General features: G+C 37.6%; 1 protein-coding gene and 1 long non-coding RNA gene across 7 annotated transcripts in view; one reads left to right on the top strand and one right to left on the bottom strand.

The window, feature by feature from the left end:
• The window catches only part of LOC122162272, a 29488-nt gene that overhangs the window by 3975 nt on the left and 11632 nt on the right, over window positions 1-13881 (bottom strand). The window contains exon 3 of one of the 3 annotated variants that reach the window (XR_006169455.1): window positions 2832-4160. The exons of 1 other annotated variant lie outside the window; for it this stretch is intronic. This is a non-coding gene — a long non-coding RNA (uncharacterized LOC122162272). Of the gene's footprint in view, window positions 1-2831; window positions 4161-13881 lie in introns of those variants that run through there. One more of the 3 variants, XR_006169457.1, reaches the window with a different exon arrangement.
• ITGA6 (integrin subunit alpha 6) overlaps window positions 1-13881 on the top strand; it is a 40097-nt gene that overhangs the window by 20192 nt on the left and 6024 nt on the right. For 3 of the 4 annotated variants that reach the window (XM_042822455.1, XM_042822457.1, XM_042822456.1), the window contains exons 5-21: window positions 773-904; window positions 3228-3438; window positions 3880-4073; window positions 4210-4298; window positions 5075-5202; window positions 6702-6797; window positions 7203-7264; window positions 8573-8730; window positions 9480-9635; window positions 10149-10264; window positions 10944-11133; window positions 11218-11301; window positions 11488-11567; window positions 11726-11803; window positions 11900-12002; window positions 12434-12607; window positions 13558-13656. In XM_042822455.1, the coding sequence (XP_042678389.1) occupies window positions 773-904; window positions 3228-3438; window positions 3880-4073; window positions 4210-4298; window positions 5075-5202; window positions 6702-6797; window positions 7203-7264; window positions 8573-8730; window positions 9480-9635; window positions 10149-10264; window positions 10944-11133; window positions 11218-11301; window positions 11488-11567; window positions 11726-11803; window positions 11900-12002; window positions 12434-12607; window positions 13558-13656 (2150 nt within the window). Of the gene's footprint in view, window positions 1-772; window positions 905-2122; window positions 2240-3227; window positions 3439-3879; window positions 4074-4209; window positions 4299-5074; window positions 5203-6701; window positions 6798-7202; window positions 7265-8572; window positions 8731-9479; window positions 9636-10148; window positions 10265-10943; window positions 11134-11217; window positions 11302-11487; window positions 11568-11725; window positions 11804-11899; window positions 12003-12433; window positions 12608-13557; window positions 13657-13881 lie in introns of all 4 variants that reach the window. The other variant, XM_042822459.1, reaches the window with a different exon arrangement.

The following is a 13881-nucleotide window of genomic DNA, read 5'->3' as shown; positions in this document are numbered from 1 at the left end:
GCAGCTGTAGAGCTCCCTCCTTTACAAGGCTGATCTTTAAATCATTAAAATTTCTCCCCTTGTACACCTGTGCCTGCTACATGAACCAAGTCTTTGAGTTAAGCTCTGGCACAAGGAGTGCTTGTGTGAAGGTTCCATCTTCCACATATCTGTTCCTGTCAACACAGTCTGACCAACTACTCAGTTTAGAGCTTTACCTTAATTGCAGAGAAGTGCTCTTCACTACCAGGCATAAGTACTCTTTTATGCCATGGAAAAACATGTATGTACTTGGCAAAATGGTAAATGTTCTTATCAATAAAAGGGAAGCACGTATTTTATTGAACAATAAATATTATCAGTATAAGCAATAAATACATATTTTCTAAATATACTCCCAGTGTATACTCCACAGTTGAAAGTATTTTTTGTTTTATTTTGTTGTGTTTGTGTGTAGTTACCTCCCTTTTAAGAGAGACTTAAGCAAATTAAGCACAGTGGGATGAGGGTGGTCCATGACCAAGTCAGTCTCATATTTTTGTTGAGAATTCTCTTAGCATCTCATGTTTTCCAGATCACTGCATTACATCTCATGGAATAGCAAGAAGCTCTGTCACACAGGCTGAGCTTAGAAATTCATGGCCTGTTGAAAGGCTGGTGTGCTAGTCTGTGTTTGTCCTATTTAAACAGCAGTCACTGTCTCATTCATGGTAGTACTAGCGGAGAACCATTTATCTATTATTTTTCTCCCTTATCATTCATTTGCTTTTATTTTATCATTTCACTTCTTCAGGGGTGGTTCGTGCAGAGCAAAAGAATCAGACATTTTATGATCTGGGTATCTTTGATGATGGGCCTTACGAAGTTGGTGATGAGAGCCGCCAAGATAAGAATCTAGTTCCTGTTCCAGCTAACAGTTATTTAGGTAGGACAAAGTACATATGGTAAATCTCTTTAGGCTTCTTAAACGTTTGTGATCTGCTCTGATGCAATAATATGGAATGGGAGGAGAAAGCTGTTCACGTGAGGACCCTGTGAAATGTGAATTGTTTGGGATGAAGCATATCTTCCTCCACTTTTATGTGTAAGATGGTACTCTGCTGAGGTACCTGGAAGTGCTGCTAAAAGAATAAGATATTCAAGAGTGATAATGAAGACCTACGCATTGTCAGGGAGTGATTATAATCACTATGTCTAATGGTAAGTACCATGTTTAGATCTGCAATCCTTAGTCACAAGGTCACTGCTGTGTTGTATCAAAAAGTGGTATTCACTAGCATTTGAGTTCCTGAATGTAATTTTCTGGCCTGAGTGTTTTTTAAAAAAATAAAAAAATAAAAATGAAGACTTTAAAGCCACGGTGGCCTTTTTCAGGCTTTTAAAAATACTGTAACATGAGGAATGTTTATGTTTTAAGTGTGTGTGTGTGTGTACGTGTTCCAGAGGAGAGCCTTGAGCTTTGTGCAAACACAAAAGCAAAAATACATCCTTAGGGTAATGAATATTCCTGTACACTCGTGAGATAAATTGGTAAAGAGAGTAGGTTACTTTCCATTTTTTAGAATGCCTCTGTGCAGTGTGTAAAGAACATTTCTGCTCTAGTAGAGGTTTTTGTGCTACACTGATCTAGTGCTTTTGGCTTTGACAGCAGATACAATTTTGTAACTCATAGCTGGAATTTCTGTGTTAATAATGAGAAGTTGAACAAATGGGAAAGATGTTAATATGAAAGCAAGCTGAGTAAAGAGTCAACTTAGAGCTGCATGTCTATTAGCAGAAATAATCTTAAGCTAAATGTGAGCAGTGGTTCCTGGGTGTAAAAAATTCCAAGGGCTTATTTCAGAAAGGCAAACTGATAGCCTTTTCATGTGGGAGAGTAGCACTGTAGCGGTGTCTTTTGCTGTAAACAGTTTACTGTGTGTGTGTCTACTAAACTGAACTTTTGCAATTTCATAATAAATGCAGTGTTGCATTTATCTAACTGTAAATGCTGTCTTTGATTTGTTGTAATCAAAACTACTTGAAGGCAAGGCCAGCATTCCCTTGCATAGCTGTTCCCTATATTTAGACAGTAAATATATGTGGTTATGGCTGCTGTGCTCAACTATTTTGTCTTTTCAATCTTTCACTCATATGTTTACAGGTCTTCTATTTTTGACAGCAGTATCTGATACTCATCCAGATCAGTTTGTGTACAAAACGTTGCCTCCCAGCATACAGGTGGACAAATCAGTGGATGTAATGATGAATAGCTACTTAGGTTTGTGACCACCTGAGGTGGCAGCATCTGGTCACGCAATCTTCAGACCTTTAACATTATATTCTCCTTTCCATTCTCATTACAAATACATTGCAAGTAAAAGCATGTGACAGCAGGGATTCAGATGAAGAGTAACTTGTAAAATAAGCTGGCTTCAGAGAAGCACTGATTTGTGATGCATTTCTCCAAACCCTCTCATCTCTCCCACAAAGTGGACTCCTCTTCCTGATTTTTTTGAAACTGTCTCATTGTGAATTGCTGTAATTGAGAATTTCAATAGTAGTGGTGAAGTATTTGAAAAGGGAGATTACCATCTGCTGGCTGCTATTTTCTTCCTTGCAGTGTGCATCATCTCACTTGGAGCTTTATTGGCTATGTCGGTATATGCATTATATTGTTTTTGTTCCGTTTTTAATGTACTTTTAAATCTATTAACTTCTGTAAAGATACTTGAGATTAAATTCATTCAGACGTGTCCACTAGAGCCACAATAAATTAAAGTTGCCAATTTCACCACTACTGGATAAAATGATTCTCAACTACTGTATTACATCATTTAATGTTAAATGTTAAGCATGGACAGTACATCTTGCATGCTTGTAACAGAGTTTATTGACTTGTAAGTAGAAGTTTTATAATGATTTTCTTGAAGGTGCAGTACTCAAGCTATATTCAAGTGGTAATGTTTAGTCCTTTCTAAGCCAATACGTTTAAAAAAAAATTATCTTGTATTTACTGTCTGCAAAATGGAGACCTGAGCAATGAAATAGTGCATTTTGTGGGGGAGATAACTTAAATGGAATACATTGAAAGAGTGTAATCTTATAAACATGCATTCACCAGTTCAAAGAGAAACACGGAACTGCCAGTATATCATACTCTGTTTTAGAAAACTTCTATCCAATATGCCACTTTAATATAGTAGGGTTATTTACTTTTCTTGTTAACAATACGAGCACTAAGTTGTTTGTTTCTTTCTCTGTTAAAGGTTTCTCCTTGGACTCTGGTAAAGGAATCGTCTCCCAAGATGAGATGACTTTTGTGTCTGGTGCACCAAGAGCCAACCATAGTGGAGCAGTTGTTCTACTGAAAAAAGAGAAAAATCAGAGGGCACTTACTCTGGAGCACATGTTTGAAGGAGAAGGGCTGGCCTCTTCTTTTGGTTATGATGTGGCTGTTGTGGATCTCAACAGTGATGGGTATGGCCTTGGTTAACTCATGCTGCCTATACAGGATAACAGACTGACTCATTCCTGCTTTGGCTTTTACATTTGAAGTGTAAAGAACAATCTTACGTGTTTTGCTGGAGGAAATGCTGAGCGTTTCAGAAAGTCATGCAGAACTCAATCTATGTTTTTAATTACAGAAATGAGTTGTACTTCAATTCATAAGATTAGTGTAAGTAAAGAAGAAATGATACCAAAGGAAGATCCAAGAAGTATCTTGTATGTGATGCAGAGAATGTAATTGGCTTGCAGTCTTAGGGGATCCTCTGTCAGCTGTTTTTGCATGACTAGTTGAAAGTACTTTTTAATCACCTCTGTTCAGCAGCAGGTTGACTGATGACCTTGAGACTGCAGTCTCTGTGAGCTCTTTTCAGAGTTCTTCAGTACAAGCACTGTTTTTTTCCCTTCTTTAAGATGGCAAGACATTGTTGTTGGAGCCCCACAGTACTTCGATAGAAGTGGAGATATTGGTGGTGCTGTGTACATCTACATTAACCAGCGAGGCAAATGGGAAGGAGTAAAACCTGTTCGCTTAAATGGGACCACTGACTCGATGTTTGGTCTTGCAGTTGAAAATGTCGGGGACATTAATCAGGACGGATATCCAGGTGAGTGAAAACCAACTAACAGGAGAACGCGCGTGATTTTTGTGCCAGCGCCACACTTTGAACAGTTGTCTTTATCACAACTGAAAGCTGCAGAAAGAATAAGAATTATTTATGTACTGCAACTTATTTTCAACAGATATTGCGGTAGGGGCTCCGTATGATGGTTTTGGCAAAGTATATATTTATCATGGATCCAAGAATGGAATAAATACAAAACCTGCACAGGTAATGATAACTTCTGCTGTGTATAATTACTCTTGCACAAAATTAAGGGAATGATGGGGCTCTCTATCTTTTGCCTTTCCATTATTGTAATTGGGTGGTGGATATGCACAGTGATTTACAGGAACCTTCAAAGATGGCAATGCTGACCAAAGGAATTAGGTGTTCTTTATTTTTTAATGTGCATTTTTCTCCCTGGGACAGTCCGTTGGTACCAATAATACAAAGAAAAGTGAAAGAATTTGTAGATGCATAAGTTTTTTATTTTTGAGAAATTCTGGGATTTCTGAAATAGTTCCTTGCCCTCAATTCAGATAAAATGCTCACGTTAATGAAGAGTTTTTGCTTTAGAAATAACTATACATATTGTTTTTTCTCTTCTTCTCGAGATATTGTTTTCTTCATTTTTATCTTCCATGACTTCCTCCTTTCCTTTTTTCATATCATTTGTTTGTGCCTTTTTTGTGCTTCTGTGATTCTGTGACCACTATGTGCAGTTAGCAAGGTGAGAAGGGAACTTAATTACACTTTCTAGAATACTGTTAGAATATTTTCTAGAGTATGTTTTTAAGTTTCAAGTGCCTAAACTGCCTAAATATTACAAGTAAAGAATGGATGGGCAAAATTTCTATACAAAGGAGATCGTCTTAGGACTTCAGGGTTGTTTATATGAAGATGGAAGTTTTCTTTTTTGTTCCATAAGGTAATGATGTTCACTTAAGTATTTCACTTTCACAGCTTTTCAGTGTCTGAATTCCCTCAATCTGTTTGCTCTTTAGATTCTTGATGGTGAAAAAACAGGCACCAATTTCTTTGGTTACTCTATTGCTGGAAACATGGACCTGGATAAAAATTCCTACCCTGATATTGCTGTTGGTTCCCTTTCAGATTCTGTATCTGTGTTCAGGTATTGCGTTACAGGACTGTAATTATACCAAGACTTTCAGTTTTCTTAAAACAAACTGCTTAGAAATAACGAAATAGATGTTTGGCCTGGAGTGTATTTTTGCTGTTGGAAATTCTGAGAAAAAAATATCCATGAATTGATTTGTTACTTCATTCCCTGTTCCTTCTTGAGAAGCTACCTTCTGATTAGAGCAGGCTAAGAGGGCGAATGTGTGCAGTTGCTATGGGATGCTGATGTGCATTACTGCTATTATATAACAGCAATCCTACTTTATTTAAGATAGAACAAGATAAAGGAAAACCTTACTTCCACAGCTGAGACTTAAAAGTGCTGAGGCTGTGGTGGGGTCTGTGAAACAGCACTGAAGAAGCACTGCAGCCAGGATCCTGTTTGATTTCCCTAGCACAGGCCTTAATTAAGGATGTACCAGGATGACCTTACGGTCTTTTACAGACCAGTTTTTCTTTTAATGTTACTGTTAAGCTGAATTCACTAGTAATGAGCAGGAAGAGGACTCTCTCTTCCTCAGAGCAGTGAATCCTGTATGAAGTTTGAGGCTTTGGTGGTGATTATTAGGTCTCAATAAGGGAGGGGTGGAACTGCCAAACTGGTTATCCTAATTTTGGTGGTGAAAAGAAGTCTGCCCTTCAGGGAGAATTGCCTTTCCTACAATCTTTTGATGATCCTGTCTCTAAGGTGTATGGAATCTGTGTGTGTAATTGGAATGCCTTTAAATACACCGAAACAGTGTATAACAAAAGCAGCACATATTGCTTGTGGAAGGGAATAAACTAGGTGGAATGGACACTCAGTAGATTATTAAATGCTCTATTTAGTCAAAAGAAGCTTTAATTATAATGGCATTACAAAAAAAAAACTTGTACAAGTGAGAACTGAACTTTTATGCTTATGAACAGCAAAGTCTGATGAAAAGGGTGAGGTGGCTTGTTTGGACTCTAGTTTAAACAGCTGCCTTTTCTTATCCCCCATCCAAAAAGGGAAAGAAAGGAAAAGTTGCAAGGCTAAATCATGACTGTTGTCTGCATGCGGAGGAGTCAGGATGTAAAAGCATTGTTTCCCCTAGCCATCCAGGCTCCACATTAAAGCTGTTTTGGACATTAATCTGAATGAACTTTAGTACCTACAGTTGCTCACAAGGGCTGAATTACCACTGGTATGGGAACCATCGCTTTGAATTTCCTGTGTGTGTATAAAATAACAACCATAACATTGCATTAATGTACCCTGCTCCCTCATTAGGCATTTCCTACTCACTGTTGTAGCCACTTACTCTGACTTGCTTAGCTTAGCTTTAAATTGTTTTGTTTCTTGCCATTATGAAAGCCAAACCCTGTGTTTCTTGGGGTGCCTTTGCTGTAAATCAGTGCAGGCATAGAGACATCTGGATTCATAAACTGTTGCATTAATTCTAACTGAAGCTCTTCCTTATTTTACCTTTTCTTTTCATTCCTTTTTTTTTTTTCTTCCCCCAAATAAAGATCTCGACCTGTCATAAGCATTACAAAAAGCATTACAGTACAGCCTGACAAACTTGACCTAAAGAAAAAGAACTCTGAAGACCCCAGTGAAATATGGTAATGTTTGAGTTGTTCTGTCAGAAGTTGTGGTGTATTGACATTTCTGTTAGATTCGTTCAGTCGGTTGCTGTTAGAGTGGGGGGGATATGATGGCCAATCAGTGTCGCTTTGCCACTTAGGACTGTTAACATTTAGGTGTGTTATTAGTGTGTTAAGGTATCTTAACTTGAACAGCTTTCTCATGAATAGAGATGTAAAAGCAAATTCCAGAAAAAAATTTTTCTAATTGCTCATTAAACATTTTTTACTTGCTTTGCTAATTCAGTTTAGTAAGCAGCAAATGATTGTTCCAGCATGAAAAGCAGAGTCATAGGACTCATAACATAATTCAGTGGACTATTAAAACTTTCCAGTCCATTGGACCATGTCTTATTAATTTTAATTTCTCTGCACTTTTTACAGGATGGATGTGAAAGCATGTTTCCAGTATACTGCAAACCCTCGTAATTTAAATCCAAGAATAAGTAAGTTTTAAAGAGAAATAATTTTAATCTTTGTCGTCGTGTGTGTGTGCGTGTGTATATATATATGTATACATAAAACTTAAGGTGGTATTGTGGAAGAATGGTACTTAAACATAACGACAGGTTTAAAATGTGACTTAGTACTAAGGCCAGTCAGCTATGCAGTGTTTGTATTTGGAGCAGCACATAGTGTCTGGTGTTAGGAAGTTCTGGGGGCAAAAGACTCAACTGAAACTCTGTAGGTGACATAACTGTGAGTGAGAAATGGCTGCCATACAGACAACAGCCAGTTTACCTCTCCAGTTTTTGCTTTAAAAAGTAGTTTTAAAGCCCATTTTATTATATGGTTAGTAAGCATTGCTTCTCATTGGACACTTACTCTCCAAGAAGTGTCCCGTATTTGTGTGTATAGCTTTGTGGACATCAGCAACTGAAGTAGTAAGTCTCCGTATTAATAGGAGGCTGGGGGTCTGTATCATAAATGTAGTTAAAAATGTAAAGCATCAGTTTCTTATCTATCCGGGTTTTTTTTTTTCCTCTTAAGTAGTTACAGTGCTGCTGTTATTACACTTCTGAAAACTGTAGGATTTTGAGAGAAAACAAGAAGAACTTTAAGCCTAACCTCCTCTTTCTCTTGTGGTGTTTGGGTTTTTGAGTTACGTGTAAAATCCATAGAGGTACTTGAATAAGGTATTGGTCGCTTCAGCAGCCCAAGTGCTTTTAGCATTTGGAAGCCACTCACATGCATGCTCCGAAGGACTGGCAAATTATCTTGGTGAGCACAGAGATGGTTAAAAGATGGACCAAATTCACATCTGTCAAACATGGTATTCCCTGCCTCAACAGACAGAGCTAGAAAGCTTGAGAATACCGCTTTCAGTATTCAGATGAACAATGTACCTTGACCTCAAAATCCTGCTGACTACTTAGCTTAGGTACTACCTGGGACAAGACAGAAAGCAAGGACTCATGTCAGAGCATTTATGATTTCTTATCTCAGCCCTCTACTGGCTCTACAGCATCAATTACAACGGCTCCAGCCAGCTCTAAAAGCTAATAAAGTAACAGGAATTTACTGACCAAAAGGAGGATTTTGTTTGGAAGTTTCCATTGGATACATGTCCCCTCAGCTAGAGAGGGGTAAAGCAGCAGATGGAGAAGGTTCTGTAAATAACTGAGAATTTGTGAAACTTAGCACTGGGTGAAGCTATTCTAAAATGTTGCTGTAAAATCATACTTGAATTGTTTTTCTTTGTAACCATGGCAAGGTTTCTTCCTTATAGCAAACTACTTTATTTCTTCGTATAGAGATCAACTATACATTTGAAGCAGAAAATGAGAGGAGACAATTAGGCCTGCCATCTAGGGTACGGTTTAAGGACTATCTGTCTGATCAGTTCACTGCAAGTACCACCCTGATGGGGCAGAACTCCAAACAATGCGTGACAGCCAAGCTTGTTCTGCAGGTAAGGCAGAGTGTTTAATTTTTATTTCATTTATAACAAAACGTGCTCTTCCAGCCTCGTGGTATTTTTGCATGCAACTTAAAAATCACGTGCAATATAAGGCTTAGAAATGAGAAAAACAGTAGTACTTTACTATTCTCTTCACACATGGTGCTTCCTTTCTTTCAAAGAGTGAATAAAAGTTGCAGCCAGTGCAGTGTGCTGTGGAGGTCAAGAGAGCCGAACCAAATCAGAACAACGGAGAGTCAACAAATGCTAAAAATTGAGAGCTATTGGAAGCCACAGAATTAGTGGTAGAATTTAACGGTGTGACTGACTAGGGAAAGGATTTCAAGCAAGTTTTAGATGGCTTGAATGGGCACAACAGGAAAACTTGATCTGCACTGTCTTCTCACTTTGCTACTATGCTGACCCCTAAAGGCAGCCACTGTTCTAGTGTGTTATTTTATTGTAGCAGGTTTCATTTGCCTGAGTTACCATTTGTTATTCCTGGTAATTCCTAACTCTAAGAGAAATAATCAGATCAGGAAGCCAGAAAAAAAGATACAGTAAGGCTGGGATTTGTTGTGTTCATGCATATTTTTAGAAAATTACATGTTTCTAAATAGTGAATAGTTGTAATACTGCAAAATGTAGCAAAGGAGATGTTGCTTTACTACTTGTTCTAGAACGTGTATCAAAAGGTAGTCTTGAGGTTGTTTTTCTTCTCTACACTATATGCTAACTATGACATTTGAAATTTTTATCAGGAAAAAATTAAAGATAAGCTGCGCCCAATTCCTATAGCAGTCAGTGTTAATATTGCTGGCCTGGAGTCTGGCTCATCATCCACCAGAAAAGAGAGAGCGCTTCCGGACCTTATACCAATACTAAATTCAAATGAGTCTGAAACAAAGATAACAAAGGTAAGCCTTTAATATCATATTTTCCTAGAAATCTGTGCTGTGAAAGTCACCGAACGCTAAAGACTATAGAAAACTAAATTGTGACCAAAGGAAATAAGTGGTGTGGCTCTGGACTGGCTTATGTTTTGTGCTTTGTTATGAATGTGTTTCAAAATGTTCTGAATTTAGTCCTGCATTTCTTTTGTTACATGAGAGAAAATCATATGGCTGTTAGGCTTCTTCTATTCCCCTTTCCTTCCCAACATGTCAAGGAGGGAAGTACGCTTTTAAATAAGAATGGGAATCTTTCATCTTTTGCAGTCCAGACTTATCCCACATAACAAGAACAAAAAAAACCATGCAACCTAATTCCTGCATGGATAGGATGCTGTATCAGCATTAGAGCTCTGCATCACTGACATATCTGGGAAAGTTACTGAGTTCCCTGTAGCTGCTTTATGCGCTGCACGTCAGAAATCAGATTTTAAGCTAATGCCATGTGGCATGCAATAAAAGTGCTTTGGTTTTATTTAGGTGGAGTTCTTGAAAGAAGGATGTGGAGAAGACAATGAATGTCACAGCAATCTGAAACTTCAGTACCGGTTTTGCACTAGAGAAGGAAATGAAGACAGATTTACCTATTTGCCAATGTAAGACTTGATTTAGCAGTGACTACTAAAATTCAGATTATTGACAAGTGCTGAAAGTAAAACAACTTTTTAGACTATTCTGGGAGATGGAATAGCTTTGTTGTGTTGGCCTGGCAAATTGAGTCCTGTGTAGTTGTATCTGTCAAGGTGACAATCATGGGGGAGTGGGTCTGAGCTTTAGAAGAATGATGGTACAGAATCAAATGGTGGATGTAAAGTGGCTGCAACCATGGAGATTTGCTCTGAAATTTAGAAGATTTCTAACTGCTGGAGAAATGATGACCAGCTTTGCAGTAGATCTGTGTGGTACTATTAACTGTATAGTTACAGGATGCTCTCGTCCAGTAGCCTAAGGAGCAGTTAAGAGAAGTTAGTGGCAAAATTGTTACGCTGTAACACAAAGCCAGCATCCCATTGCACCCCTCCTCCTTGGAGGGCCAGTGGTACTACAAAGGAGATGTGAAAAAGAAAACACAGAAAGAAGTATGTTTACTGACTGTGAACAGTCAGCCTTTTGCCAAGGGTGCCACACAAATACTGTGACCATTCCTGTGTTTATGTTCTTTACAGTAATTTTTCACTAAGAGAGAGAAATGGTTTGGGTAAACCATAGTAAGAAACAAACTTTGAAACACATTTGTTTCCCTTATGCACAGCTCTATATATTCTGTTTCTGCAGTGAAAATGGCATTCCAGTGCTTGTTTTAAAAGATCAGAAAGATATTGCCCTGGAAATAACAGTGACGAATAATCCATCTGATGCAAGAAATCCACAGAAAGATGGAGAAGATGCATACGAAGCTAAACTAATTGCAACTTTTCCAGATAGTCTGACTTATTCTGCATTCAGGGAGATGAGAGGATATCCTGTAAGTGTTTTTAAGAGAAAGGGTATTCAAATTTTAAAATGTTTTCAGCGTAAATTGAATTACAAATGTGTTCTGTTTATTCAGGAAAAACAGCTCACGTGTGGTGCTAACCAAAATGGCTCTCAAGCGGAGTGTGAACTTGGAAATCCATTCAAGAGAAATTCCAATGTGAGTTGCACTTACTTTACTCAAGCTATACAACTTGATTCCTGGCTGCAGTCTTTCAAATTTTCTGTGTCATAACTGGAAATTTGGCCTAGATTTGTCTTTTTAACTTTAGAATTTGATGGTGTGTTACTATAATATTGCATACATTAACATCTTCTTTAAAATGTTCACGTTTCCTGGATGCAGGTAACCTTTTATCTGATCTTAAGTACCACTAAAGTGAATGTTGATACAACAGACTTGGACATTAACCTCAAGCTGGAGACGTAAGTATTCTTTGTGTGTGTGTTTGTGTGCATTATATTTTGACATATGGCCGTAAACATTTTGAATTAGTGGTTTTATTTATAAAAGCAATTTAACAGTAAAATGAAAAACTTCTAAACTTGTAAAAATCAGCAGCGTTGTTTCTTTTCCATTGTAGAACAAGCACTCAAGTAAATTCAACTACAATTACAGCTAGTGCTAAAGTGGTTCTTGAACTGCTTTTGTCACTCACTGGGTAAGTTTGATAGCAGAACAGGGGTGCAGGGTGGGGGGAGAACACCTCTGCTGCAGACTTCATTAGAGCCTGATTTGTTTCCTTGTTCCTGAACAGAGTGGCTAAGCCATCTCAGGTATATTTTGGAGGTAACATCGTTGGTGAGAGTGCTATGAAATCTGAAGATAATATTGGAAACCTCATAGAGTATGAATTCAGAGTGAGTAATTTAGAACAGTTTCTCTTTTTATGTGTATTAATTCTCAAAAACGTTGCTGGATTTAAAAATGGATTTTCCCAAACTGCGGGAGCAAGATCTGTTTATCTTTCTGTGTCGAAAGCTTGTCGTAAACTTGGAGTTTGTCACAGTTGTGTAGACATATGATTTGTTAAGTCTAAATAGTGGGTGTTTCGTATGAAGACAGACATGTAAACATCAGCAGCTCAATGTTATGAATTTCTGATCTTATAAGCTTGCCATTTAGTTGCCTTCCAGATGTGCTAGCTTTCATATACATATTGTCTTTTAAGGGTTTTCATTGTCTTTTAGTGGCTTTCTAATTTCCTGTTATCTGCATGACTCCAAGTCAGTAATGGTGATAAATCTCTTTGGAACAGATTGCACAACTTAAAGGAAGTTTATTTTCACAGGTAACCAACTTGGGCAGGCCACTGAAAACATTTGGTACAGCTTCCCTGGACATCCAGTGGCCAAAAGAAATTAGTAATGGTAAATGGCTGCTGTATCTGATGAAAATAGACTCCAAGGGCTTGGAAAAGATTTCCTGTCAACCACAGAATGAAATCAATTTTTTGCACGTTGCGGTATGTTATCCTATCTTCTTGTGTTCACTAATGGCTTCACCATTAAAACACCACAGCATGTGGTAACAGAGTGTAAAAGCTTACCTCCAGAAGGAATTTTTTTTGTCTTAGGAAAGTTGTAGGCACAGTACATAAACAATATGTTAGGGGCTAAACTTGTTAAGAGACTTGGTAAAATAGATAATGAGGTAAGCTGGAGGACAGATGCTATGTCTTGGTGATTATATCTGCACTGGTACCTTTGGCTCTCACAAGATGAAACTGTTCTTAGCTTTAATGCTTTTCATCAACGTTACTGAAATCTGTTTATCTTCCTACATGGAAAAATAAAAAGTAATTGTTGGCCCAGTATGAGGGGGAATTCCCTGTACTTTTTTGAAAGAGAAAGAGCTTGCGCTTACTTGTAGTGTATTTCTTGCAAATAAATACATTTATCTAACAGGAGTTTCATTATGCCAACCTAGCAAGCTTTTCTAATCCCCCTGAGCCCTCATTTTCACTGTTTTTCACGTAATCTCAAGGTCATCTGGAAGAAGTTGTAATTGTAGCTACTAAAACTGCATGTACCCTATTCTTATCCGTTGATCATTACTAAACTTTCTGTGAGTAATCAGTATATATTTCAAAAAAAAACCAAGCCAGTGTGTATTGACCATATCACCTGTAAATCTATTAGCACAGTAACATTAATGCCATATACACAGAACAAAAACAGAAACAGCATGAAAAGCTTTTTACATCTGAAAACTCATTGCCATGTCAAAAGAAAGTAGGCAGTTGGCTTTTTAGTGGTTAATCTCAAATTTTCATGGTTCTGTCATTAGCAATGAATGTAGAAAAAGGGGGATATATAACAATATCATACTGATCTAGGAACAAAAGTTATTTCTGTGCCTATATGAAGAGACAGAATTAAGACAGAGTTGTGACAAAAACATTTTATTTTAAAGGAATCCCATAACTCAAGAAGAAAGCGTGAGATTGCAGAGAAGCAGATTACAGACAGCAAAACATTTTCTTTGTTTTCAGAAAGAAAATATAAGACCTTGGTAAGCATACTGCATCTATTAGTCTTGTTGGACATTTCCCTCTCCACTCTTAACAGGGCTTTTTGGAGTTTGACAGTGTGAAAAATGATAGGGCTTTGATTTCTTTCTATCTTAAATCCCAGCATTGATGCTTTTAGAATTTGTTAATTCTTATTTACCTGCTGAGGCGAGAACTATGGAGAAATTCTTTCCTAGTTTTATCTATGCTAAAATAAACACTAATTG

The sequence above is a fragment of the Centrocercus urophasianus genome, unplaced genomic scaffold (assembly GCF_019232065.1).
Source record: "Centrocercus urophasianus isolate 14NV4802_14NV808 unplaced genomic scaffold, USGS_Curo_1.0 seq_20, whole genome shotgun sequence".
Lineage (NCBI taxonomy): Eukaryota > Metazoa > Chordata > Aves > Galliformes > Phasianidae > Centrocercus > Centrocercus urophasianus.
The sequence above is the reverse complement of the archived record's forward strand: the minus strand, read 5'-3'. Positions and strand labels throughout refer to the sequence as shown.